At 35.3% G+C, this 25,914-nt stretch overlaps 1 protein-coding gene and 1 pseudogene across 3 annotated transcripts in view; both read right to left on the bottom strand.

Annotated features, from left to right (window-relative positions):
- Positions 1–25,914, bottom strand: part of Uvrag (UV radiation resistance associated) — a 330,605-nt gene that overhangs the window by 135,405 nt on the left and 169,286 nt on the right. For all 3 annotated transcript variants that reach the window (XM_046442008.2, XM_046442007.2, XM_046442005.2), the window contains exons 9-11: positions 11,421–11,505; positions 8,662–8,749; positions 7,474–7,534 (exon numbers count right to left, since the gene is read on the bottom strand). In XM_046442008.2, the coding sequence (XP_046297964.1) occupies positions 7,474–7,534; positions 8,662–8,749; positions 11,421–11,505 (234 nt within the window). The remainder of the gene's footprint in view (positions 1–7,473; positions 7,535–8,661; positions 8,750–11,420; positions 11,506–25,914) is intronic.
- Positions 11,518–25,912, bottom strand: LOC131424104 (heat shock protein HSP 90-alpha-like; annotated as a pseudogene).

Here is a 25,914-nt window from a genome sequence, read left to right as displayed (position 1 = left end):
ATAATGTGAAAATTAGTTTCAGAGGTTTAACACTATATAATCATTTTATATATTATTCATTAACAACTTTCTAAGCAATGTAGTTATAGTGTTGTGCTATTATGCAACATTGATTCTGAAGTGAAGTAAAACAGCATGGTATATTCCTTATAGGATATGTTTATTTATGTGAGAAAGGGTTACATGAATAAATCTATGATATTTGAGAATGGACTAAAAGAAAAAAAATATTTTATTTATTTATTTTTGGTACCAGGGATTGAACCCATGGATGCTCTACCCTGAGCCATATCTCCAGTCATCTCCAGTTCTTTTTAAGACAGGGCCTTGCTGAGTTGTTTAGGGCCTCACTAAGTTGCTGAGGTTAAGCTCTGAACTTGTAATCCTCTTGCCTCAGCCTTCTGAGTCACTGGTATTACAGGCGTGTGCCTGGCATGATAAAAATATTTTAAACAGCAAAAGTGAAAAGTCAAAAACTTAGTGAGACCCCCAAGCAACTTAGTGAGCTCCTGTCTTTAAATAAAATACAAAAAAGGGATGGAGATGTGGCTCAATGGTTAAGTGTCCCTGGGTTTGATCCCCAGTGGGGGAGAGAGGAACCCACACTGTTTCTACACTAACCTATGTATGCAATTTAGGTGGAAGTTATTGCTAAAACATGTTTGTGTCACACAGTTAAACATAAGCATGTAGCTTCTTAAAAAGCATAATTACATTATAAAACTCATTATCCAGATTTCTGCCCCTACCTATCAAGGGATAAATGATGAACTTAGAATAATGCAACAGAAAGTTTTGAACTTCCCCAGAAGGAAGGAAAAAGTAACTGCTTGGTATACAGTATTCCTAAAATAAGTTATAAAGTACACACACACACACACACACGTACTTGCACATACACTCCTACTAAAAGATTTTACATTAATCTGGACTAGCCCAGCTCTCTAGAGAAGAAGGGCTAAAATGATTGCGATGACCATGGCTTGATCATTCCCTGAGCTCTAAGGGCACCTTCAACTTCAATTATTAATAATACTTTTCATATCCTTTTGTACTTATATTTAATTATCTAAGCTCTGCTTTCTTATGGTAAGGATGTTACTACAGCTATCCATTGCTCAGTGAATTCTCTACTCTTGTTACCATAATTGACTGCTGGGTTCTCTTTGATCATCTAATAAAAAACAGGCTACTGGGCTGGGATGTGGCTCAAGCGGTAGCGCGCTCGCCTGGCATGCGTGCGGCCCGGGTTCGATCCTCAGCACCACATACAAAGATGTTGTGTCTGCCAAATACTAAAAAAATAAATATTAAAAAATTCTCTCTCTCTCTACCTCTATCTCTCTCACTCTCTCTTTAAAAAAAAAAAAAAAAAAAAAAAAAAAAAAAAAACAGGCTACTTTTACAACTATATATATTTCTTCTGTCCAGAATCAAATGTAGTACCTTATATTTGAAAATAATTCATTCACCAAGAACTACTAAACTAGATATTTTTTTAATGCCATTTCATTCATTTTACAGATAAAACAAGGCTCAAAGAGATTAAGGAAGCTGTCCAAAGTAATACAGCTAGTAAATAAGTTGGCCTGATGCCAAATCCTCCATCCTTACTACTACTATATCAGTTATATCATCCTGTCTTAGAACTTTAAATCCATCCTTACTACTACTATATCAGTTATACCATCCTGTCTTAGAACTTTAAAGTTAAAAAACTAATATGCCATAATTTAACTTGGCAGCTTGGGATATGCCAAGCTTATAAAACTCATGTAATTACTTCATACTTTTCTAGTAAGGGCAAAGAATACACAAAAATCTGAGTACTTGATGATCTGTATAGTGCTTGACAGAAAAGGGGTTTCTCAACCCATGTTTGCCATTCTTTCAAAACAAACTCATGAAAACAAAAATCTAACAATATTCATTTGACCACTAAGTCATGTCCTCACTAGCTAAAATACTATATTTAGAAACCACGTCCTTTTGCCTCAGTCTGTCCCAAGTACCTTGATTTATATTCAACACTGTGCTTCTATCAAAACCTGTATGTCACACTACCTAAGAAACTAAAATTATGAATTCATCATCCAATAATATCAGAGCTAGGAGAAACCTTAGAAACCACTGAGTCTGACACTATTAATTTAGGAGAAAAATGAGGTCCAGGGGATATGGCTTGGTCAAAGTCATATAGGTAAAAATCACAGTGATGGAAGTGGGAGAATTGCATCCACACCTCAGACTATCTCTGCTCCAAAAATACCTAGGTCTGGTGGCACAGCTGGGACTGTGAGTTCTTTCCCAGGTTGCGGAAACATGCTTCCTACTTTCTGTAAAGAACAGAGCTTACCAAACTAAAAATATTTCTGTGAGTAAAAGGACTTTAAGAATCTTTAAGAATCTTCTTTAGAAGGAAGAGAGGAAGAAGAGGACTTAGAATAATGAAGGATAGTATTATGCAAAATTGGGACTTTTCTATGTGTGCTTTATACTTTTCTATGTGTGTTTTTCCTTTCCAACATGACCTGACAGAAATGGATTTGAAAACCTCCAGAAAGCAACAAGAATCCTCTTCATCTGACTTCCACATAGGTCAAAAGAAAACTACGATTGTTTTAAAAAAATCTATCCAGTGCTAAACCCTCAAGCATCTACACTTTTTTCTCATACTACGAAAGGGACAATGCTAAAGAACCACATTTGCATATTTTGAGACTACATACACATCTTTCTTAAAAGAACAAAGAAGTGTTCTTTTAAAATTACCTCCCCCAATTAACAAAATAACTTTGCTTAAAATTTTAAAGATAAAATGGCATCTCTAAGAGAAGGCTACACATAGAAATCAAAACCCAAAAGGAAATAGCAAACAATGAAAATGAAATAATATTGGAAATCTGCTTTGATTCAAGTTATTCACACTCACCATTGTTGCCACAAGACTCCCCGCTCTACCTATTAAAAACCCTAGGTTGTTTCCCATTTCAGGCCACAGTGCTCCATCACAGCCTCACTGTTAAACATTGCGGTGTTGGATTTCCAATATTGAGGCTTTATATTAAAAAGCATTTTAAAAGGACCATGGGTGAAGCATTACAGGACTCAAGGGTATTGCAATACCCTCAAAAGGAAAACCACCTCCTGGTAGGGAAGTCACTTTCATCACCCCAAGACCACTGAGCCTCCTGTGGGAAAATGTGAGCTCATGTGGTTAATTATGGGTATTGCAGGCCATGCAACCTCAGATGTCACATTCTGTTGCCAATCACTTTAGCTAAAAAACCAAAAGGTTTAAGGTTTCCAGCATTTCAAGATCTGAAAGACTTTTTACCTGCCAAAGCCAAAACATGGCCCTCTTGGGTGTACTTTTCCAGTAAGCATTAATGACGTCCGTAACACCTAATGCAGAGCAGAGGTTTGTATTTCTTATACTGCTCTGAGGGTTAGAAAGGTCACAGATGATAGTTTTGTCGGTGAGAAGAAATTGGAGGGGGAATCAAGGTCCGGGGAAGAACAGGAACGAACTGTAAGACTCAGGTATGTGAAAAAGATACTAATTCAAACAATGTTTTAAGGGACTTAAAAACAAAACAAAAGCCCACACTTTCCCCATAATAAATATTTCTGACTTGTGTTTTAAATATAGGAAGCCACTCAAGGCTGCAGCTGTTGTGTAATTTTTATGACAATAAATCCTACAAACACACAATGGCCATAACATAAATTAGTTCAAATGTTCCTTTGATTTATATGTTGGACAAACTATTAATATTCAAATGCATCCAAGTACAATAAGTGATCTAAAAGCTCTTACCATCCTGCCTTCCCAATCACTGAGGCAGCTGATTTGTTAAGGAACCAAGCACCCACTGATCCAGACAGGACAAAATATTTAAGACTCTAATCACTGCCACAGCATCTATGGAATCAGTCCATGTTCTCAATGAGACACTGTTTGACATATGGACTCTCCTTTCCAAGAAATCATGCCTGCATAAAGGGATACAGACACAGAAGGAAATCTGGGTCTCATTACCACAAAAGGCTCTCGTGTTATGGATTACTTAAAAACACACGCAAAAACATTGTTTTTTTTTTTTTTTTTTAAGCTAAACGTCTTAGTCAATGGAACTCAGATGAATACCCTTCACAGTTTTCTTCCATTGTGTCCAGTTCTCTTTGTCATACTCTAACAAGAACTTACCCATCTGGAAAAGCACAATGAATGCTGTGTTGGGCCCCTATGTTGTAGTTTCCCAAATAGTATCAACCTATGCAGTATAAAGTCTATCCAGGAAAGTCTCATGAACAGCACAGGAGTCACCAGTTTGGAGTTCCTTCACTATAGTGTCTCCCAGTATGCAGCTGCTATAGAATACTAAAAAGTTGTCAGAGGCTTAGAAGAGGTTACTATTCAAAGCAAAGAAGGAAATGACACCATGGCAGGAATAATATAGAGCTTAGAATAAGGCACACTAGTGTTAACCTTAGCTTTATCACTGTTAATATGAGTCCTTGTAAAAATCAATCTCTCTGGGCCCCAAGTTCTTGTCTTTAAAAAATATCTAGAGTAATTCCTTTCTTCACAGAGGCATTAATTCTCATAATTATGAGATTAAAGTAATAAATTTGAAAACATCATGCATGATGTCCCAAGTTACCACATTTCTGCTTACCCAACCTAAAATGTCCTCCCATGCTTCTTTCCCCAGGGGAACAGCTATTTCTTAAGATAGCTCAGGCATCGTCTTCTCTATAAAGTTTTCTTCATCCCCTCCTGGTAGAATTGATTATTCCTATTTCTTTGAGTCCCAAGTACCTGGTATAACCCTCTAAGTGCCTAACATAGAGTACGGATTCAGTAAATATTTCTTGACTGGTTTGATTACAAATATAATGCTCTCAAATAAGACTATTATTCTCATTAACTTTGGATCAATGTCTTAATTTTCTTTGTTTATTCTCAGCACCTGCATAGCAGATAAGAAACAGGCACTCAACACATTTACCCATATTGAAGTGTCTTGCAGAGTGCTAAAATTAAAATTTTAAAGTCCAGTACTACTATACATGCTTCTTAAAATTTCTGATTCCTAGAAGTTATAGGGAATGAATAGGACCTTAGCAAAAAATTAAACTTATTTTTATCTCCCATTTCATTTTTCAGCAACTGCATTAAAAGGTTACATTAATTTTTTAAAGGTTAGGGAGAATGTATATGGGCTTAATTAGGCATTCTAAATGTAGTATAAAAGCTATGAAAAACTAGGAAACAAGGCACTTGAAAGAAAAGGAAAATAGAACCAAGACCCTCCCCACCACCAGTAGATTAAAGTTAACAGACCACCACTACTGCTCTTCCGCTTCCCTTACTACTTTTACTACTTCTTCAAATAATTCTGTATTTAACAGTCAGAATGACTGTTACAAGCATTGCTCAGCTCACATCATTCTCCTTCTTGAAACCTGCAGGCATTGCCCACTTCATTGAGAATAAAATGGAACTTCTTTAGTGTGACCTCCAGGTCCTGGATGACCCCTCCTTCCAGCGCTAACAGAACTCTTCGCCTTGTTCACTGTGTTCTGGCCACATAGATCTAGATGGTTTGATCTTTCCTTCATTCCTTTCCTTTCTCTCTACTTTTCAATGAATTCCATTATATTTATTGCATACCTCCTATCTGAGAAGTTCTTTCTAATGTGATCTCATCCCATCATCACAATGGATTAAAAATATAAACATGACCTCATTTTACAGGTAAAGAAATTAAGCTGCGAGATTACATGATTTACCTAAACGAAAATCTTTTCTCCCATACCCGTGGCCTGGGGTCTTTTTCAAACTTTTTCAGGTATGTCAAACTCATGCCTCCTCCATCATGACTTTTGTACTTAATGCTCTCTGTTCTAGGAATACCCCAAGCTGTAGTATAGTGGCTCCTTTTAGTCTTCAAGATTTCTGTTAAATGTTTCTCTTCAGAGAGGTCTTCTCTGATTGCTTTATTTAAAGGGGGTTTCTTCATTCTTTAAGATAATATATCCCTTGATTAAATGCTTATTAATTCTTATTTTCCTATTCATTGGTCTGTTTCAATAGGCTGTATGCTCCATGAAAGGAGAGATTTGCTTTTTCATTATTATATCCTCAAAATTCAGCACAGTGCCTGCCATATAGGTGTTCAACAAATTATTTTTTCAATGAATGAATGAGGAAAATGATGTGCCAATAGCTTCAAGAAGCCACAACTGTGCCCAAAATTAATACCAAAGCACATTTTGTGGGACCTATAGAAATCTGAAGGCAACAATGGCAACCAGATAAATCTTAGCTCTATCACCACCTAGCTCTGTAATCTTGAACAAGTCACTGAATACCACTTTCCTTATAGGCTTCCTTTGGTTTTGTGAGGATTAATATAAAACAAAATCTCATGCTTTTACAAATACTGGTATATCTCAATTTTTACAAATATGTAAGACAGGTAGGATATAATATCCTCATACCATTGATTAGGAAATCAACTCAAAGGTTACATACATGATTTCCTCCAAACTACATGGTTTCATGGAAGGGGAATCAGGAGTTGAACAAAGGTTTTCCAACTCTTGGATTACCACTCTCTTTACATCATGACCCAACTACCTCTTGTAAAGGCTGAAGAGGATAATAAATTAAAACAGTCTTCAATGTTCAAGGACCACAAATATTAATAGTGTCTTTAAAGGGAAATGGAAGAAAATCCTGATCAAAACTAGTAAGGCTCCCTTCTTTTATAACTAACTACCCAAACAGGTTTAATATGTTAGCTCTGAGAATAATTTATAAAGATATTTAGTAGGTCTCAAGGCATCATTTATACTAAGGGAAAAGAAACCATTTTGAGAATCTTTTTTCCTTGGCATAGTTGGGGAGATTAGAAAACAGAAAAGATTTTAAAATGTAGGAATTATTGTAAATCATATTCCATAACACCTGTGTGTAAAAGGAGAGAAATGATAGTACAACAAGTTAAACCTATGATAGCAGGAATGTCACAAAATTAAATTTGTAATACTTTTCAGGTTAGTAGAACAGAGCTTTGTAAAAAAAAAAAAAGAAGTACAGATAAATGTTTGCTTTTCTTCTGCTGCCAACCACATACAATTTTTCATGAAAATCAAATCAACAGGGTAGGGAGATTATTTGTATTCTTAAGAACCCAATTCCCTGATTTGCTTAAAGCTCATTTAAAAATGATTTGTTTTAAATTTCAAATGCAAGTTACAATAATTAGTTTTCCAAAATTAAACCAAATATTCTGTTATATCTTCTATTAGTGAATATGACCTACATTCTTCTAAGTGGGAGGAGACAGAAGGTGCAAAAACACTTATGGACAAAGGGCCAAGCAAACAACATTTCAAGATATCTCTATCCTCATATATTATATACACCAAATCTTTAGAAGTAAAATAGAAATAAAGTACCTTGGAAATCCTCAGAATTAGGTAACTTGACACCGCATACAAAATAATCCTTATGCTCATTCTGTGAATTTAACCAAAAAATGAAATTAATTTTTTTATATATAAAGCAAAGAAACTTTAGCAGGTCACAGTTGACTTAGATATAATGCAGTCTTAGACTCTAAATATTATTATATTTGTTGAAACAGGGTGATGAGACATGATGATTCAATATTCTATCTTCCTGTAGTTATACATACTTTTTTTTTAAAGAGAGAGTGAGAGAGGGAGAGAGAAAGAGAGAGAATTTTTAATATTTATTTATTTTTTTTAGTTATCGGCAGACACAACATCTTTGTTTTGTATGTGATGCTGAGGATCGAACTTGGGCCGCACGCATGCCAGGCAAGCGCGCTACCGCTTGAGCCACATCCCCAGCCCCTAGTTATACATACTTAAAATTTTCTATAATAAAAATGTTTAAGACATCATGTCTAGGGAAAACCATGAAATATTATTATCATAAAAATATTTTCCAACTGATTCTTATCTATAAATGATTTAACAAGATTCTGTGAGCAAGTTCAAATCCTGTTTGTCGTTTTCTCTGAAAATTAGTCTTTTACATCAATTTTCATTGAGAACTATCAAATCTAAAAAATCCAGTTTTACAAAAAAGGAATCTGGGGCTGGGGTTGTGGCTCAGCAGTGGAGTGCTCGCTCAACACATGTAAGGCGCTGGGTTCGATCCTCAGCACAACTTATCTAATTAGTTTTAGATAAAATAATTTAAGAAGCTAATTAAAAATGTAACATCCAGACAGTCACCCCAGGAATATCTTAATGAACACCAATAAATATAAATGAATTAGCAATTATATTTTTGAGGCACTGTACATGCATCTGTAGGTAGATAACAGAAATGGTAGTAGTGGATAATCTGGTTAACTAAAAAGAGTATAAAGAAACAAAAAGGCATTTTTCTATGATGAATCCCATCTCACAACCAAAATGATATTTAAAAAAAATTAAACAGCGGATGCTAATGCCAACTAAGTATTAATTTACATTTAAAACAGATACTAGCTCCTGAATGAGCCATAAGGGAGCATATGGGATTAAGACTAATGAGCTTTTCATTGAGAGCAAACTTCAAATGGAGATCATCTTTTCAAAAAGATAAATCTTTTCAGAAAATATGAAACTTACCAAATCAATAGGGTAAATGTAGGAAAGCTCAGAAAGTAACTGCCTACAACGAATTGTCAACTGAGCATTAGTCTTCAGAAAGAGTTCTCTAATGAGGAAAGAAAACAAGTACTTATTAGAAAATGTGATTGCAATTCACAATAGACAAGTTACAGAACCAACCCAGGTGTCTGTCAATAGATGAAAGGATAAAGAAAATGTGGGAATATATAACACAATGGAGTTTATTCGTCTTAAAGAGGAGGAGGAAGAGGAGAATGAAGTTATTTGCAGCAAAACAGATGAATCTAAAGAGCATCATGTTGAGCAAAATAAACTAGGCTCATGTTTTCTCTTGTATGTGTAGGCTAGAGAGAAAAAAAGGGATTTCAAAAAGACAGAACGGAGACCATGAAGATAGAGGAAGAGAATTAGGAGGAGGTTGGAGGGGAGGGCAAGGAGAGGGACTGGCAAATGAAATTACTCAAATTACATTATGTGCATGTACCAATATATCACAATAAAATATACTATTCTGTATAATATGTACCAGAAACATTAAAAAAAACATGTATGCATGCTTTTTTAACATTTATTCTACACAGTTAATGCAGAAAAAGATTAAATGGTCTATAGGCCACAGAAAATTAAAAAGTAGAGGTACAAATAATACCCTGAACTCTCTCTAATATCAATTAAGCTAACTACAAAATGAGGGCTATAGTGTATGCCTAGCACCATGCTAAGGAATGTAAAGTGCACAAATAACAATTCACTGAGTACCTAGAGCTATACAAATGGCTTTATTTAATTATTTCAACAACTTTAGTAGGTTGATATTATGATGCCCATTTATAAATAAGGAAACAAGGTTTAAAGGGGCTGAGTAAACTGAGCAAGGTTTTGTAGACATTATTTAATGAGGCCAATTGATTTCAGGAAAGATCCATATGGTGCTTCTCAGAAAACAAACAACAACAACAAGAACAGAAACTATTCTTCATCCTATTACAATGTTAGAAAAGTAACAAAGAACAAATAAGCAAACAGCTGTAGCATGAATGACCCAGCAATTTTCTTTAACTAAGAAATATGACCAGCAGGGCTGGGGAGGTAGTTCAATGCTAGAGTGCTTGCATGTAGGAGACCTTGGGATCCACCTCCAGCAAAAAACACACACACATGCACATACACACACACAAATATGACCAACATAAAATACTCATAGAATAAATTACCTGCTCAATTAAAAGACATCAAAAATTTAAGAACCAAAATAATGTAGAAGAAACTATAGGTCAAAGTGAAATGGAAAAGGTATAGAATGGAAAAGGTGAGGAACACTTTGATATAGTATGAAATACATATAGCCTTTGTTCTAGGTCCCAATCATAGAACACCTAAAACCCTAGGAATTTCCTAAGTGATAGGAGTATTGTTTTGTTATTCATTTAAGCCCACACTGATCATACCTAAGCTTATGACAATGAGGTGACTTAGGGTCACCTAAGGATAGAACTGGTCACTAAAAAGATCAATTAATTAGGGGGCTGGAATTTTCAGTCCTACGCACCAATCTCTTAAGATGATGATGAAGGAGATCAAGGCTGGAAATTGAGTGCTTTAAAACTTTTGAGCAAGATATGATAAGTTTCTAAATTGTGGAAGTACCCTGAGGAATGGCATACCAGAGTAGGCATAGAACTTCCCTCATACCTTGCCCAATGCCTCTCTCCTATCTGCCTGTTCATTTGTATCATCTGTAATAACCTTTATAACAAATCAGTAAACCTAAGTGTTTCCCTGAGTTCTGTGAGCCACTCTAGTAAATTACAAATTAATCAAACCAGAGGAGGGGTCTGTGGGAACCCAGTTAATTTAGAATCACAGGTCACAGTCTGGGTCTTGTGATTAGTATCTAATTGCGGGGTGGGGGGGTCTTGGGAACTGAGTATAGATAATTACATCTTCAGGCAGATAGTATAAGAATGGTATTAAATCATAGGATACCTGTTGGCATTTGCTGGAGAATCTGGCATTAAATGTTATATGTGAGAGTAGGAAAAGAACTGTTTCTCCTCTTATATAAACAGCACTGAAGATGTAATGGGATCTAGTTCTGGCTTTGCTAGTGAGCTGGACAGGTCAGTTCCCAGAGTTGCTTTCCTCTCTGCAAATTTGAGGATTAGGATAGATGGTCTCTATGTTTCTTTCCTGGTCTTAATATTCTTGAATATTCAATTGTTAAGGTTTTTCAGAGAAAAGTGCAGGATGGAAAGACTCCAGGAAAGTGAGTCAAGATGAACAAAGGAAGTGAGGTGGCAATGAATTAATCATGAAATATGTTGGGAAAAACTATTAGCATCTTTCTATGTTAGGGAGCACCTAAAATTAACTGTAGTTGTATAATGACAAGTGACTGAAGCCTATGTGAAAAATGAGGAAAAGATTCACTATAGAAAGAAGAAAAAAATATGTTAAAAATAGTATTTTAAGAAGAGAAGTCTGAGAGCATCATGGAGGGATGACTATAAAGGTAGAGAAATCAAGGGTAGAGAAATTTTCAAAGTGCTGCTGAGGTAAACCAAATGAATTATCAAGAAGCAGGAGTGGGACAGAAGAAACTATTAAAGAAAAAAACTACAAGCTAAGCTGTATATAGATGACAGGAAGAAGATTCAAATATTATGCCATGGTACTGTGGCCCAGGGAATTTAGAACAGTGTCATATCTCTGATAAACTCAACCCTCATAGCAATTTTTCTCAGTGTTGAATTTACCTTTTTGCAGTGCACTCTTTCCTCAACTCATTTAGGGATTCCTTCTGGAGCTGAAGCTTGAGGTGCTCAGTTGAAAATGCGCTTCCTAGAAAGAGAAATGAAGGGAGACAAGTCCAGATATAACACTGCAGATAGGACTATGCAACCACAACCACACAGGTAGAGTCCAGTCCCCTGACAGTGAGAGCGAAATAAAAAGAATGAGAAGGCAAAGCAGGCTGGGCATAGATGTCTGCAATTTTCACCTAAGTCTAGCCCCTAGCAAGAACCTAGCAGGGGGTCTAAAAATCTCTATCCATAATTTCTGGACTGATGAACAAGAAACTTGGATAAGATCTCAAAATTCAGGCTTCACTTAAAAAGAGAGTGGTTAATTTCTTTTCAGCCATAAATACTATATAAGAACATTACTGAAAATACAAAATGTAGAACAGGAAAAATTACTTGCATTTTAATTACTATAATACAGTTCATAAATATTAGTAGTTTCCATGAACTTTCATCTTGCTTTTAATACAAATAGTTTTAGTGAGAATCACAGGCTATAGGAAATATGTGTTCTGAATTTTCAATATTATGTCATGAGCATTCTTACATGTTGACAGTCCAAAGTCATGCCTATATAAAATTTAACTCCATAGATGTGAATTATAGGAAGATTCCACATTTTATCTGCTACCTTCATATCCCAATCCCATTACAGAATATTTAATTGCCTTTAAGTGTTTGCTTTAGATTTTTAATGATTAAAATTTCTGTTTATATCCCGGAATGTTGTGTTTATATCAGTTTTTGGAACCTCTATTTTTGTAATCATAAAATCCTTTTATATCTTCCTACTCTGAAAAAATGAGGGCCTCTTACATTCTTGACAGTCTAGGGTTGATTACAACTTAGGAGGTCCTCAAGCACAGAGAAACACACTTAGATCTTAACACAATATGTTTTATATTTTACAAAGGAATTTAATTTTGTGAACGGTGACCCAATAAGAAAAAGATCCTCAACTCTCTGCATACCTCCTATTTTTACAGAGAAAAAAGAAAATTGGATAATTGACCAAAATACACAGTTTGGACCTGTTATAGTTTGAATGTGAGGTTTCCCCCAAAAGCTCACTTGTGAGATAATGCAAAAAGTTCAGAGGAGAAATGATTGGGTTGTGACAGCCTTAACCCAATTACTGAATTAATCCCCTGATATGGATTAACTGACTGGAAACAGAAGGCAGGCAGGGTGTGGCTGGAGGAAGTGGGGCATTGGAGGCGTGACTTTGGAGTATATACTTTGAATCTGCCAAGTGGAGTCTCTCCCTGATTTCTGATCATCATGTGAGCTGCTTCCCTCCACTACACTCTTCCACCATGATGTTCTGCCTCACCTCAAGCCCTGAGGAATGGAGCCTGCTGTCTGTGGATTGAGACCTCTGAAATGGTGAGCCCCCAAATAAACTTTTCTTCCTCTACAATTGCTCTGGTCAGGTCATTTAGTCACAGCAGCAAAAAAGCTAACTAAAACAAAACCTTAACACTAAATCCACCAACTTAAGCAGTTGTATCACATTTCTAAACACTCTTCTCATTTCTCAACTTTAAAGTTCAGTAAATAGAAAACTACCCCTGAACACAACTTAATCAAGGACCACCACTTATCTTCTTTAGCCCTTACTGTAATCCCTCCTAGACCTTTACCGTAATGACTTTTTAAGCATTTAGGTTGACACCCACACCTACATACTTTCAACAAACTAGTCTGTGAATTCTTCCACCAGTATAAAAATCTGCAGTATTACCCTTCATCCCAAATACATTAGGCTGCCTCAACTCTAACAGTGGTAGCAAAACCACAAATAGGGATCCAAGAGAGAATGGGCTTCAAAATACATATACATGTATTTTCCTCAATTTTGAAAATGGTAAAAATCCTTGCAAATGTGGTAGAAAAGAAAATTAAATATAATTTCTAAGTAGCTAACAGGTTAATATGTCAATAAAAGATAAATGTGGATGAAAACTATAGGTGTTCTCTGAATTCTTTTCCTTGTAAATTTTCTGTAAGTCTGAAATGATTTTCAAATAAAAAGAGCAGATCCAAATCCAAAAAAGGGTCACTGGAGAGGCTATAATTTTCCATAGGCTTCATCAGATTCAAGGACTTAGAAATCACACTGGTATCATCCCTCCAACACATATCAAGTTCACTTTTCTGTTTAAAGGAATACAGTTCACTGGTTATAGGTTGAGTTCTGTAATAAAACTGAATTAAGTTGGGGTTAGGCTCAGGCAGATAAAAACTAAATATATGAAGATACCTCAGAAAACTCAACTTAAATTCTAAAAGGAAAAATACTACCGTGGAAATGATGTCTCTATGGAGGGTGTTTGATATTGTGTCCTTCTAAGATGTCACAGCTGGAAGCAATGATGTTAAAGTGGGTTCAATCCCCACCATCCCCACCAAAAAAAAAAAAAAAAAAGTGAATCTAAATACACACACACACACACACACACATCTCCTGCTTCTCATCTAAAGTTCTTCCTAGATTTAGCATTTATCTGTGATTTTTGCTGGAATCAATCTTTCCTACACAGTTGCAAAATAATGCCCAACTCCAGCACAACCTCCATATTTATTAGTTGCACTCAGCTTTCTTCTCTAAGCAAGAGTCTTTCTACCTTTTCCCTTAACTATTACCAGTGAAGAATCATGGATTCTTCTTTATTTTTCAATGATTTATAATTCATTACTATATATAATTATTTTATATATAGTAACTATATAGGCTCCAGTGTCCTTGTGACATGCTACCATATTGTTTTTTGAAATAACTACTTTATTAACATCTTACTTTCTGTAGAATCTGTAATGATTCTCCTTACCATTCCTGATATTGGTAATTTGTGCTGGCTTTCTTTCAACTTGTTCAGTCTGACTATAGGTTATTTTAATAATCTTTTCAAACAACTATCTTTTGGTTTTATTGATATCCTCTACTCTTTCTGTTCTCAATTTCAGAGAATTCTATCCTTCATTTTTTCCCCTTCATTCTGATTTATTTTCTAGTTTTATGTTATTGATTATTGATTGAAGATCTTTCTTTCCTAATGCAAGTTTCAAATGTTTAACTTTCCTCTAAGCTTGCATCCCTTCACATGTTCATATGTAACAGTTTCATGAGTTAATATGGTATGTTGGGTAATTTCTAAGTATTTGAAATTTGCTAGATATCTTTGAATTAGTGATTTCTAGCTTACTTCTGTTTTGGTGAGAGAACATGCTTTGTATGATTTCAATTATTTTGTATTTGTTAACAAGTTCTATGATACCAAATATGGTCTAAAAGAATGTTCCAAGTATACTTGAGAAAAAAGTATATTCTGGTAGAGTTCAGGGGAGTGGTAATTTGAGAGTGTTTTTGAAGTCTTTTATTCTTGGTAATTTTCTATCTGTTCTATCAATTACTGAGAGATGGGTATTAGAGTTTCTAATTATAATTATGCATTTGGCTATTTTTCAACTAACCACAAGAAGTTTAATGCTTTTGTTCTTAGAGAAGGACTATGCTTTTCCTGCAATAGTATCTGCTCCCCTCTTCCAGATGTAAACCTTGGATTAACTGCCCTGCCTACAACCTTCCTTCTGAATATGGAATGGAGGACCATGCAGAAGTTGTGTAGCAAGTGTGAACTGCCTTATAATTGCTAGGGTTTCATACTAGCCCACATTTGACCATAACTATTTGTTAAAAGCTTTAGTTGAATTATTTTATCTTCTTATTCAGTGGTCCTAACTTCTTCCAGTGCTCTGCCGTTCGTGACCAGTACTCATATCCTTTCTCATTGGAGGTGCGTGTCTTTCCTTACACATTGGGCTATGTGGCTGCCCTGAGACCCATTTCTCAGATAGTTTCATGAAAAGTTATGACCTTATACAGTTTCCTATGTCCCAGGAAGAGGCTGGAAGTCAATTCTAAGGATACTTTTTAAAAGCTCTTCTTTGTTCTTTTTATTTTTAATTTTTTTGTTCCTTTTGGGTCAAGCTACTCTATTTTTTCAACTTCATCCCATTCATGCTGTTTTCTTCAATAATCTGATGACCCTTGCCTCTCCCTTCTAATTCATGAATGAATGATTAGATAGTTTTAGTATAGACAACTGTTATAGTTTCTTTGAAGCAGACGATCAAGCTTCCTTTTAGGATATATGTGTTGAGAGAAGGTAGTACCTTTATTTTAAACTGAATATCAAATAAAGAGAATTTTGCTTTGGGGTTGTATTATTTTAGGGTATTTCACTCCTAAGTACAGCTGTCTTTTATGTCTTTCTCTAGGTCGGTAATAAAAGTTCACAGTCACTTTAGGATCTGCTCTACCATTCTACTATTCCAAACACTTAGACCATGGGGCCTAACCAGGTTAAGAATCAATTATGTTTACAAATCAGCTAAAGCTTGTTGTTATAGGGAATTACTCCAGATACACAGAAGAAAGAGAATGGCCCAGTAGATCCAATACTCTGATCACTGCCATAGTTAGTTCCTGATCTCTACACTTGAAAATTCTAAGCTTGAAGTCTCTGAGTGCTCTCCATGTCAGGAACTCTCACTGTAGCCTTTTCCATTTCTGTTCTGGCTGCATTTTTCTCTACTCTAGTTTATTCCTCCACAGTCCTATCTACTTTACAACTTTGAGAACTGTGTCAAAATCTTTGTGAGTCTGATGGTACTCTTTTGTTTTCACCATCACCATTGATTTATCCTTTATGCATGTTATCTTTATTGTATCAATGGGTCTTTGGGAGAGAAAAACAGTGAATGCATGTGCCTGGCTCACCATCTTCCAAAACTGCTTTCTGAAATTCTTGTCCCTGCCCAAGCATACACCAATGTTTCACTCTGCTAAGAAAGATGGCCGATTTATTTAGCAGGAAAACAAGTCAGATGTTATAATTTTAATAAGCCAATGTCAGCATTGGCTCCTGTAAATCTAATCACCAAGAACATGAATGTTGCTTCTACCAACAAAAGAAAACACAAGACTTTTCAAGTTCTCTCTCACCACTTTGATTTCAGATTGGTCAATGGCCAGCTTCTGTCAAAGTTACAGTTAAAGCTAATAAACTATGATTTTCTGGGTTTTCCAAATTAAGTCAGATCACCAAAAAGCAATATATTTGGAATTCTTTAGCTTCTCTTCCACAAATTGCCTTTTTGTATTATTATTTATGACACTGCCCTTCTTAAGGGCTAATAGATATTTCTCACTATGACTTACAAAATTACAATGAACTGTATTTCATTCTGATATTGAATATGGTATACATAATTAACTGTGTGCTAATCTCTCTCAAGATCTAATATTAAGAGAATATTTTTCCTCCCTTTCAATAAGTGCTAAATTTCCTTGTAACAGGAAATGGGAAGCAAATGATACCATTTACGCTTTGATACAAATGGCTTGACTGCTGAAATCAGAGCTAATTTTAGTTCTTAATAGGTTAATCATATGGGGGCAGTGCACTTAAATTAGAAAGCCCATGGACTTAGGAATCAGATTTGGATTGAAATTCTACATCTGCCATGATGTTTTGCCTCATCTCCAGCCCAGAGCAATGAAGCTGGCCGTCTATGTCTGAGACCTCTGAAACAGTGAATGCCAAATACACTTTAACTCCTCTACAGCTGTTCTGTCAGATCTTTTGGTCACAGTGGTGGAAAAGCCAACTAAAAACACTTCTCTAGTCTCTTCTATGGACACTTCTCAAATCCTTAGTGGAAGGAACTACCTTAAATTAAGAAACTACTTTCCTTTATTGGAATTGCTTAAGGTATTCCCTATTCTACTTTCTTGGCTTGTGTATAAAGTGCTCCCTACACCTGTAAGGTCTCACCTTTCCCCCACCTAAGAATCTACTACATATTCTTACTGACTCAGCATGTCACTTTCACCTGGACTTCTGATTTTTCAGATGCAGACCTTCTGTATATTCTTACATAATACCTTTTATATATCTCTGTCACATACTTATCACATCTCTCATGATTCTAACATCTCACATAGTTTCTAGCTCTTTTTAAGTGTTACATAAATGATGAGTAAATGAACTGACAAGGCGTCCACAAGCATGCACGTGTGCATACACACACTTGAACAAATGAGTTGTTGTTCCACTTCCTTTTCATACCTTATGGTATCTTTTTACCTGAATGTTGAACCATCAAATTATAAATGCATATTTGGAAATACCACTTCCTGTGCTTTTAAGGAGTAAATGGAAAAAATATTACAACAAACCAAAATATGTCAAGTGACATATATCTATACATCTGTACCTTCCACTGGAGAAGGAGATTTAAATATGACAGTCTGCCTTTCTTACATCCAGTGAAGGCATTACTAGAATAAATCATTACAAATGTATAGAAATTTATTCATTTATAAAATAAAATGCAAACTTTGCTCAGGATCCCTCTGTTCCTCCCCATGCTCCACCATCACAAACTCCACCATCACAAACTCTCACAAGCGGCATTCAGTGCTAACACTCAAAAGTAAGAAAATGTTAATGATGCAAATCCTAGAGAAATACTGCTTTCAGGTCTAGAAATATTTGAAAGGCAAATATTAATAAATTTTAAGGAAATGTATTTAGGAATTTCTATAAGATGACTATAACAATTAAAACATATTCAGATCAATAAAGTTTAAATTCTGCCACTATTTCTAGTAAGTATAGCTAGAGTTAAAAATTGTGAGAAGTATTTTTCATTAAAAAACCTTACAACCTAAGTGAAGGAGAAAACTGTTAATATGATGCTTAATAACATCTTCATAAGTTCAAATAGAAACCTATGGCTTTTTGAAAGAAACTTAAGTATTAACTCAAATACACTTTATGATTCTTTTTTTTTTAAGAAAGTGTCAATTTGTCAAACTGGGAATTTCATATAAAGCATTTCATATTTTGACCATCACTTCTGATTCACTGAAATTATTAAGAGGAATGTATTTTCCTAAATCTGAGCAATGAAACCTGACATATCTGATCTCTTCTATACTCTATGTCATCAAAACAATGTGTTTGCTTTTGATTGTCCCTTACCAAAGGGAACTGGAAAATCTAATAGGAGAAGAATATGGTTAGGGAATTCTAACAGGACATTCCCTCCAATTGCCCAGAAAGGTTGAATGGATTGTCTTAAGGACAAACAGAAAATGGCAGATCTTAAGTGCTAACAAACCAAAGGAATCTTTGGGGAAAATTCACTTAATCATTATTTCCTAGAATGAAAAGGAATAAAGCAGAAAAGGTTCTCTAGCTCTTGGTCCATGGGCCAGATGGAAACATAATAAATTGTCAGTTTACAAGTCAGACATACTAAAGAAAGAACAATAATCTTATTTGGTGGAAACAAGAAAGGCTTTAGGATCAGAGAAACTTTATTTGAATCTGTATCTATCACTTGATTGTAATATTGGGAAGTATTTGAGTTCCAGTTTTTCTCATTTGGGAAAAGGGAGTAAGAATCATCTTCTAGGACTATTTGGTGGGGGGAGGGGTAACCAGAATGAATTCGGGGGCATTCGACCACTAAGCCACATCCCCAGCCCTATTTTATATTTTATTTAGAGACAGGGTCTCACTGAGTTGCTTAGCATCCTGCTTTTGCTGAGGCTGGCTTTGAAATCATGATTTTCCTGCCTTAGCCTTCCTAGCTGCTGGGATTACAGGCATGCACCACCGCACCTGGCAAGGACTATTTTAACATCTAAAATACCTGGCATGTTACAGGAGTTCAGTAAGAGCTGTTTCACAGAATTTATGTGGGATTCAAATGAATGTACTTTTCAAGGTTTTAGGTGAAATGAAATACCAAGAAAAGCACAGAACTTGAAGTCAAAACCCAGAACTTGAAGTTGAAGTGGGTCCATATCTCATCTTTGCTCCCAATTTTCTGTGTGTTTCTGGCCAAGTCATTTACTTTGCAGTACCTCATAGATAAAATGAAGGTACCAACATTTGCCCTACTTAGCTTTCAGGGATGTTTTGAGGATCAAATATGATAATCTTTATGAATGTTCTAACGCAAAGTAATACATATGTGTTATTCTAATTATCAAGAAACCAATTGTATTAAAAGTAGCTTCTTCCTATACAGATGGAAGAATTGTGCTTTTGTAAAATTAACAATGCTTTCTAGGTACCACTCAGCATTATTTATGAGAGCCCTAGATTCTACTGAATACATTTTCTTAAGAACAGTGTTATATATAATTTTTAAAACTCATCTGTATTTATTACTCTTGAAAGCTGACTGTTGACTTGAGTACTACATTTTCGTTCACAAGCTTTACTTTTATTTATTTATTTATTTATTTTTATGAGCTACTTTTTGAAAGGCTTTGTAAAACACCTAGGGAGGTTTATAGTTTTGTTCCTCTAAATATATTTCTTTGGAAAACAAGTCCTGGAGAGTTTCTCCCAGCAGATTATTTCAGTTTAAATACTTGGTTCTAGAGGACGTACATGCACAGTGGGTAACTACAAGGGATAGAAAGTTTAAAACGTCGATCATAACAAGATGAAACTCAAGCCATTTTAACAAATATTTTTCTTTTAAACATTGAGGTCTATAGTAGAACACTTCAGGGACAAAATATTTGGTATGGTCTACTTAGGGATACAACTTGGTAGCAAATACTTTGGACTACAAAGTTAACGATAGGTTACATGTCTTAGAACAAACATCTCGACCTGTTAAAATAAGCCAGCATGAAACTAGAAAAAGCATTACTATCTCTACTTTAGTGCCTAAAATATCATAGTATCACTTAAAAATAGGAAGAAATCTTATTTCTCCTTTAAGTAGTATGTCATGCCATATAGACTGTTTAATAAATGTTATCAAAAACAAAGAACAAAAATATTCCATGGAAACATATCAGGAATGACAGGGCTGGTGTTGTGGCTCAGCGGTAGACTCTCTTAGCACGTGCAAGGCCCTGGGTTCAATCCTCAGCACCACATAAAAATAAATAAATAAAATAAATGTATTTGTCCAACTACAACTAAAAAACAATATTAAAAAAAAACCATATTAGGAATGAGGGGAAGTAGGGAACACATGTATGAGTGGTTCTTCAGAAGCTCAGTCTACTTCTTCAGTGCTCAATGTGCATCGTCTCCTTCCAGGGGCAGCATTTCTTCCATTACAGCAGCACTGGTGTCATCAATACCTAGACTAAGTTTGATCATCCTGTTAGCATGGGTCTGGGGATATTCCAAACCAAAGTAAGAAGACCAGAGCATAGTTTCATACAGCAAGGTGACCAGATCTTTCACAGACTAGTCATTCTTGTTAGTCTGTGCCTTTTGCCTTAAGAGCTCAATAATGGAGTGGTCAGGGTTTATCTCCAGGTATTTCTTTGCTGCCATGTAGCTCATTATTGAGCTGATTACAAAGCTTGAGTTTTATGATTTTTTTCCATGTTTGCTGTCCAGCCATAGATGCTTGTAATGACACAGCATGAGGAGGTCACCAATCAGTTTGACACAACCTTTTTCTCTAAGATGTCCTTTATGATCTTGCAGAGGTTTTTCAAAAAATTTGTCTTTTTCTCCTTCTTATTTCTTCTCTTCTTCATTCTCTGGAAGCTCTAAGCCCTCTTTGGTGACAGACACTAAAGTCTTTCCCTCAAATTCCTTGAGTTGTTGGACACAGTACTCATTGATCAGCTTGATCATAGAGATCACTTCTAAACCATGCTTCAAAGACACTCCACACAGGCAGAGTCAGCTATCTGGTCCTTGATCTCACCTGGGATACAGCAGATGTGTTTCTGGTTTTGCTTCATTTTGGTGAAACAGTCCTTGAGAGAAACCATCTCGTTCCCTGAAGCAGACAGTGTAGTATTGTAACAGCTCTGAGAGTCTCTTTATCTTCTGCCAGATCAGCGAACAGTTCTAAGCATTTTTTTTGACCAAATTCTTAATGATTACTTTCAAAATTTTGCTTTGTTGCAACAATTCACAGACTATATAGAGAAGATCCTCAGAGTTCATCACTCCTCTAATGAAGTTCAGATATTCAGGGATTAGCTCCTCACAGTTATCCATGATGAGAACTTTGCATACATATAAGTTAATGTTGTTCTTTTTCTTTCTGTTTTCAAAGAGGTCAAATGGAGCACATCTTGGGACAAACAACAACAACAACAAAAAAAAACCCTCTAAATTCCAACTGTCCTTCAACAGAAAAATGCTTCACTGCCAAGTGATTTTCCCAATCACTGATCAAGCTCTTATAGAACTCTCTGTACTCCAGGTTAGTGATATCATCAGGATTTCTATTCCAAATGGGCTTTGTTTTGTTGAGTTCTTCATAATTGATATACTTCTCCTTAATCTTCTTGTCACTATCCTTCTTTTCTTCTTCTTCATCAGAATCAACATCTTCAATTTCAGGTTTGTCACAGGCTCCTTTTTCTTTTCCCTCCTTTTTATCGTATTCTTTAGCCTCATCATCACTGATTTCTTTATCACGTCCCTTTTCCACAAAGAGAGTAATGGGATAGCCAATAAACTGGGAATGTTCTTCACAATCTCCTTTATTCTTCTTTCCCCCAAGTACTCAATTTGATCTTCTTTCAGATGAAGGACAATCTTTGTGCCACCACCCACTGGTTCCCCTGTGTCAGTACTGACAGTAAAGGAGCTCCCTGCAGAGGACTCCTAGGGATACTGCTTATCATTGTTGTGTTTGGTGATCACAGTCACTTTCTCAGTAACCAGAAACACAGAATAAAAGCTGACACTGAACTGGCCAATCATGGGATGTCTGTCTGTAGGAGCCTGCAAAGCCTCCATGAAGGCTTTGGACCCACACATGACTATAGTACCAAGGTTACAGATCAGCTCAGCCTTAGTCATTCCAATTCCAGTAACCACAATCGTGAGGGTTTGGTTTTATTTGTTTGGCATGAGATTAATGTGCAGCTCCTTCCCAGAGTCTAGCTTACTGGATCTGTCAAGTTATCATATCTGATTTTGTTCAGGGCACTGGACACCTGGAAATCAGCTCCCACAGGAAGATCTCTTTGAGTAGAAAGTGTTGATGATCAATAACATCAACTAGGCAATCTCTGCTTGGAAGATGAAGGTCTTCACTTTCTCGTCCTCCATAGGTAGTCTTGGGTTTGGGTCTCCTCCAGCATCTTGGCTGGGTTACTGCATGGGATCTGCAGTGTAGCAGCACCAGGATGCTGAAAAGCAACTTTACATATCATTTTTAAAAACAAATTTCCAGAAACTAATTTTGGTAGAGTGTTGTTTCTCAAAAAGATATGGGGGTTGGGTTAGGACAAAAGACTGCAAAACAACAGAATTAATTAGTGGGAAAGTCCTATGACTTCAGACCCTAATGAGGGGAAGTCTGTTTTTATTTTTTTAATTAAATATCATGAGTTAAATTACTAAAATCTTCCAGAAATGAAAATATATACACATTAATACTGAAAAGATCAGTCATGACTCAGCTGGAAGTTGCTCTAGATCACAAGTTGAGAACTACCATCTCCGAGGTACAGGAAGGGAAAACATGGGTGTAGAGAGTAATGAAGTTCTTCAGAGTGATGGGGCCATTCAGCAAGTAAGCAAAATGGACAGAAATTCTCTATCTTCTTTCCAATAAATCATTCTGCTGCATTGGATTTTTTATGAATAAAAACATAAAATATATAATAGGCACCTGGTTTCTTCAAAATATTTATAAAAATTAATTCCTATAGCACTATTATGGGCTGTTAGCCTTATGGAACAGATGTTTAAAAAGATGCAGAAATTAAATAATTCCTTTAGTCAGTCTACAAAAATCAGTAGCAAAGTAAAGATTGGATATCATATATTAGTGATTTTATATTCTAATTGAGCTCTTGGCCTCAGAACCAAGTGCCTATATCATAGAATGTCTCTGGTTACTAGGTCAATCCCTATAATCTACTTTAATATAGGATCTACTAATAAATATATTTGATGATCTGCATCCAGCTACCTCCTCTTTCCCACTCCCCCGGTGTGATCATTCCAGTCTACAGAGACTCCAGTGGGCACAGAGTGAATCCAACAGCACCTCTCTATCTCCTACTTACACGAGGAAACAGTGTCAACTAGATCCTAACCTTTTAATGATTCTAATATTTCAGGGAAATACAAACTAATACTTATCTCAAAAACATATAAAAACTGGGAATGTAGCTTAGAGGTAGAGTGAATGCTTAGCATTTAAGCAAAGGACTGAATGCAGATGAGACATAGCAAAGCTTATTTAAGGAACTAAAAGAAGTTTAGTGTGGCTCAAGTATTCCAGTTGAGGTGAACCATAGAAGGCTTTTGTAAGGCATTTGGGTTGAAATTTAATGGTACAGAAACCCACCAAAGTATGATATAAAACTGTTTTATTCCTATTTTTTAAGATCACTTCAGTTTAAAAATTTGTCATATTATACATATCCTTGCTGTATGAAGTATGGTCCATAAATTAACAACATCAGTAGGACTAAAACACTTTATAGCAGCACTATTCATGAGAGTGAAAAAGTGAAAACAACCCGAATATCGATCAATTGATGAATGGATATATAAAATGTAGTATGTACATATAATTTAATACTTTATTAAATTTATAGAAGTACTGATACATACTACAGTATGGTTGAAAATTTCAAAAATATGCTAAATGAAAGAAGTTGGTCGTAAAAATACCATTTAGTATATAATTCCATTTATGTGAGATCCCCAAAATAGGTAAATCTATAGAGGCAGAAAATAGATTAGTGTTCGCTTAGGATTGGAAATAGGGGGAATATGGAATGAAGCCTAATAGGTATCAGTTTTCTTTCAGAAGAAATTAGCAAAAATTAAATATTGAGTTGTGAACACTGCACAATCCTGAGAATTAACTAAAAAAGACTTAATAATATACTTTAAAATGGTGACTTATAGGTACGTAAATTAGACTTCAGTAAATATGTTTAAAATTTTTGTGCCAGGCATGGTGGCACATGCTTGTAATCCCAGTGGCTCAGGAGGCTGAGGCAAGAGAATCATGAGTTCAAAGTCAGCCTCAGCAACTTAGGCCCTGAGCAACTCAGCAAGACCCTGTCTCTAAATAAAATATTAAAAAGGCTAGGGCTGGGGTTGTGGCTCAGTGGTAGAGCACTCACCTCGCACATGCGAGACCCTCAGCACCACACAAAAATAAATAAGTGAAATAAAGGCATTGTGTCCAACTACAACTAAAAAATAATATTAAAAAATAAAAATAAAAAGGTCTGGGATGTGGCCCAGTGGCTAAGCATCTCTGTGTTCAATTCCTGGTATCAAAACAACAACAATTTTTTTTTTTTGCAATTTTGATATCTTTGTAATATAATTAAAGTTAAACTATAATGAAATTACAATTTAATTATTTGATTACAGTGTCATCAAATTATAACAAATAAATAATCATAGCAAGAACTATGGTTCCAAGGTCAGAATTCTAACATTAACAAATGCTAATCTTTGGATCAGGCTTCTGGTAAATTTTTCTTCAAATGCAATATAATAAAAAATCAGTATTACTTTAAAAATTTAATTATATATCTATACAGCAGCAACATGTAGAAAATAAAACTTAAAGATACTTACAATAGTGCCATAAAATATAAAAAATCAGAAATAAATTCAATTAATCATGAGAAAAATCCACATACTAACTTTATTTCAATAATGTTTTCTGAAGAAGATCTAATAAACAAAGAAATTTATCATTTTCTTGGGACAACAGATTTATTGTAAAGATTCTATTAATCGCAACTATATTGATAAATATACTCAAAGCAGTTCCCTCTAACTCCTTGCAAAACTTTTTTTTTCTTTGTGTAGAAATTCAATGAAAATGCAAAAGATGAAAATAACAAAGATGAACTTAAAAACAACAATATGCTTAAGAACTTTAACACATATTAATACCTATTATAACATGAAGAAAATTCAAACAGTGAAACTGTGGTAGAAAACCAAATTAATGGAACAGAACAGAGGGTCCTCAACAGACTTAACAGAAGGCAACTACATATGATTTTATTTCTATAAAATTCAAAATTAGGTAAAACCAATCTTTGGTTTGATAAGTCAGGGTAATGGTTGATCTGTTTGGAGATGTACTGAATGGAAGGGAGGAAGTGAAGGCTTCTAAGGTTTGGGGGTCTTGACAATGCTGTTTCTTGATGTAAGGGTCTGCTTAGATGGGTGCATTCACTTTGTGAAAATTCAAGCTGTACATATGTATGTATGAATTTGTATACTCTTCTGTGTATATCAACTTCAAAATTTCTCAAAAATACTTTTAAAATTAAAGATTGTCCTATCAATATATTTATACAAAGATAACTATTTGAGCCTATGTAGAAAACCTACTGAATGTGGAAGTTACACTGTTTATATGGGGTTTCAAC

The sequence above is a fragment of the Marmota monax genome, unplaced genomic scaffold, assembly GCF_021218885.2.
Source record: "Marmota monax isolate L192 unplaced genomic scaffold, Marmota_monax_Labrador192_F-V1.1 WCK01_AAM20220418_F8-fsc00068, whole genome shotgun sequence".
NCBI lineage: Eukaryota > Metazoa > Chordata > Mammalia > Rodentia > Sciuridae > Marmota > Marmota monax.
This window is presented reverse-complemented; position numbering and strand designations above follow the sequence as displayed.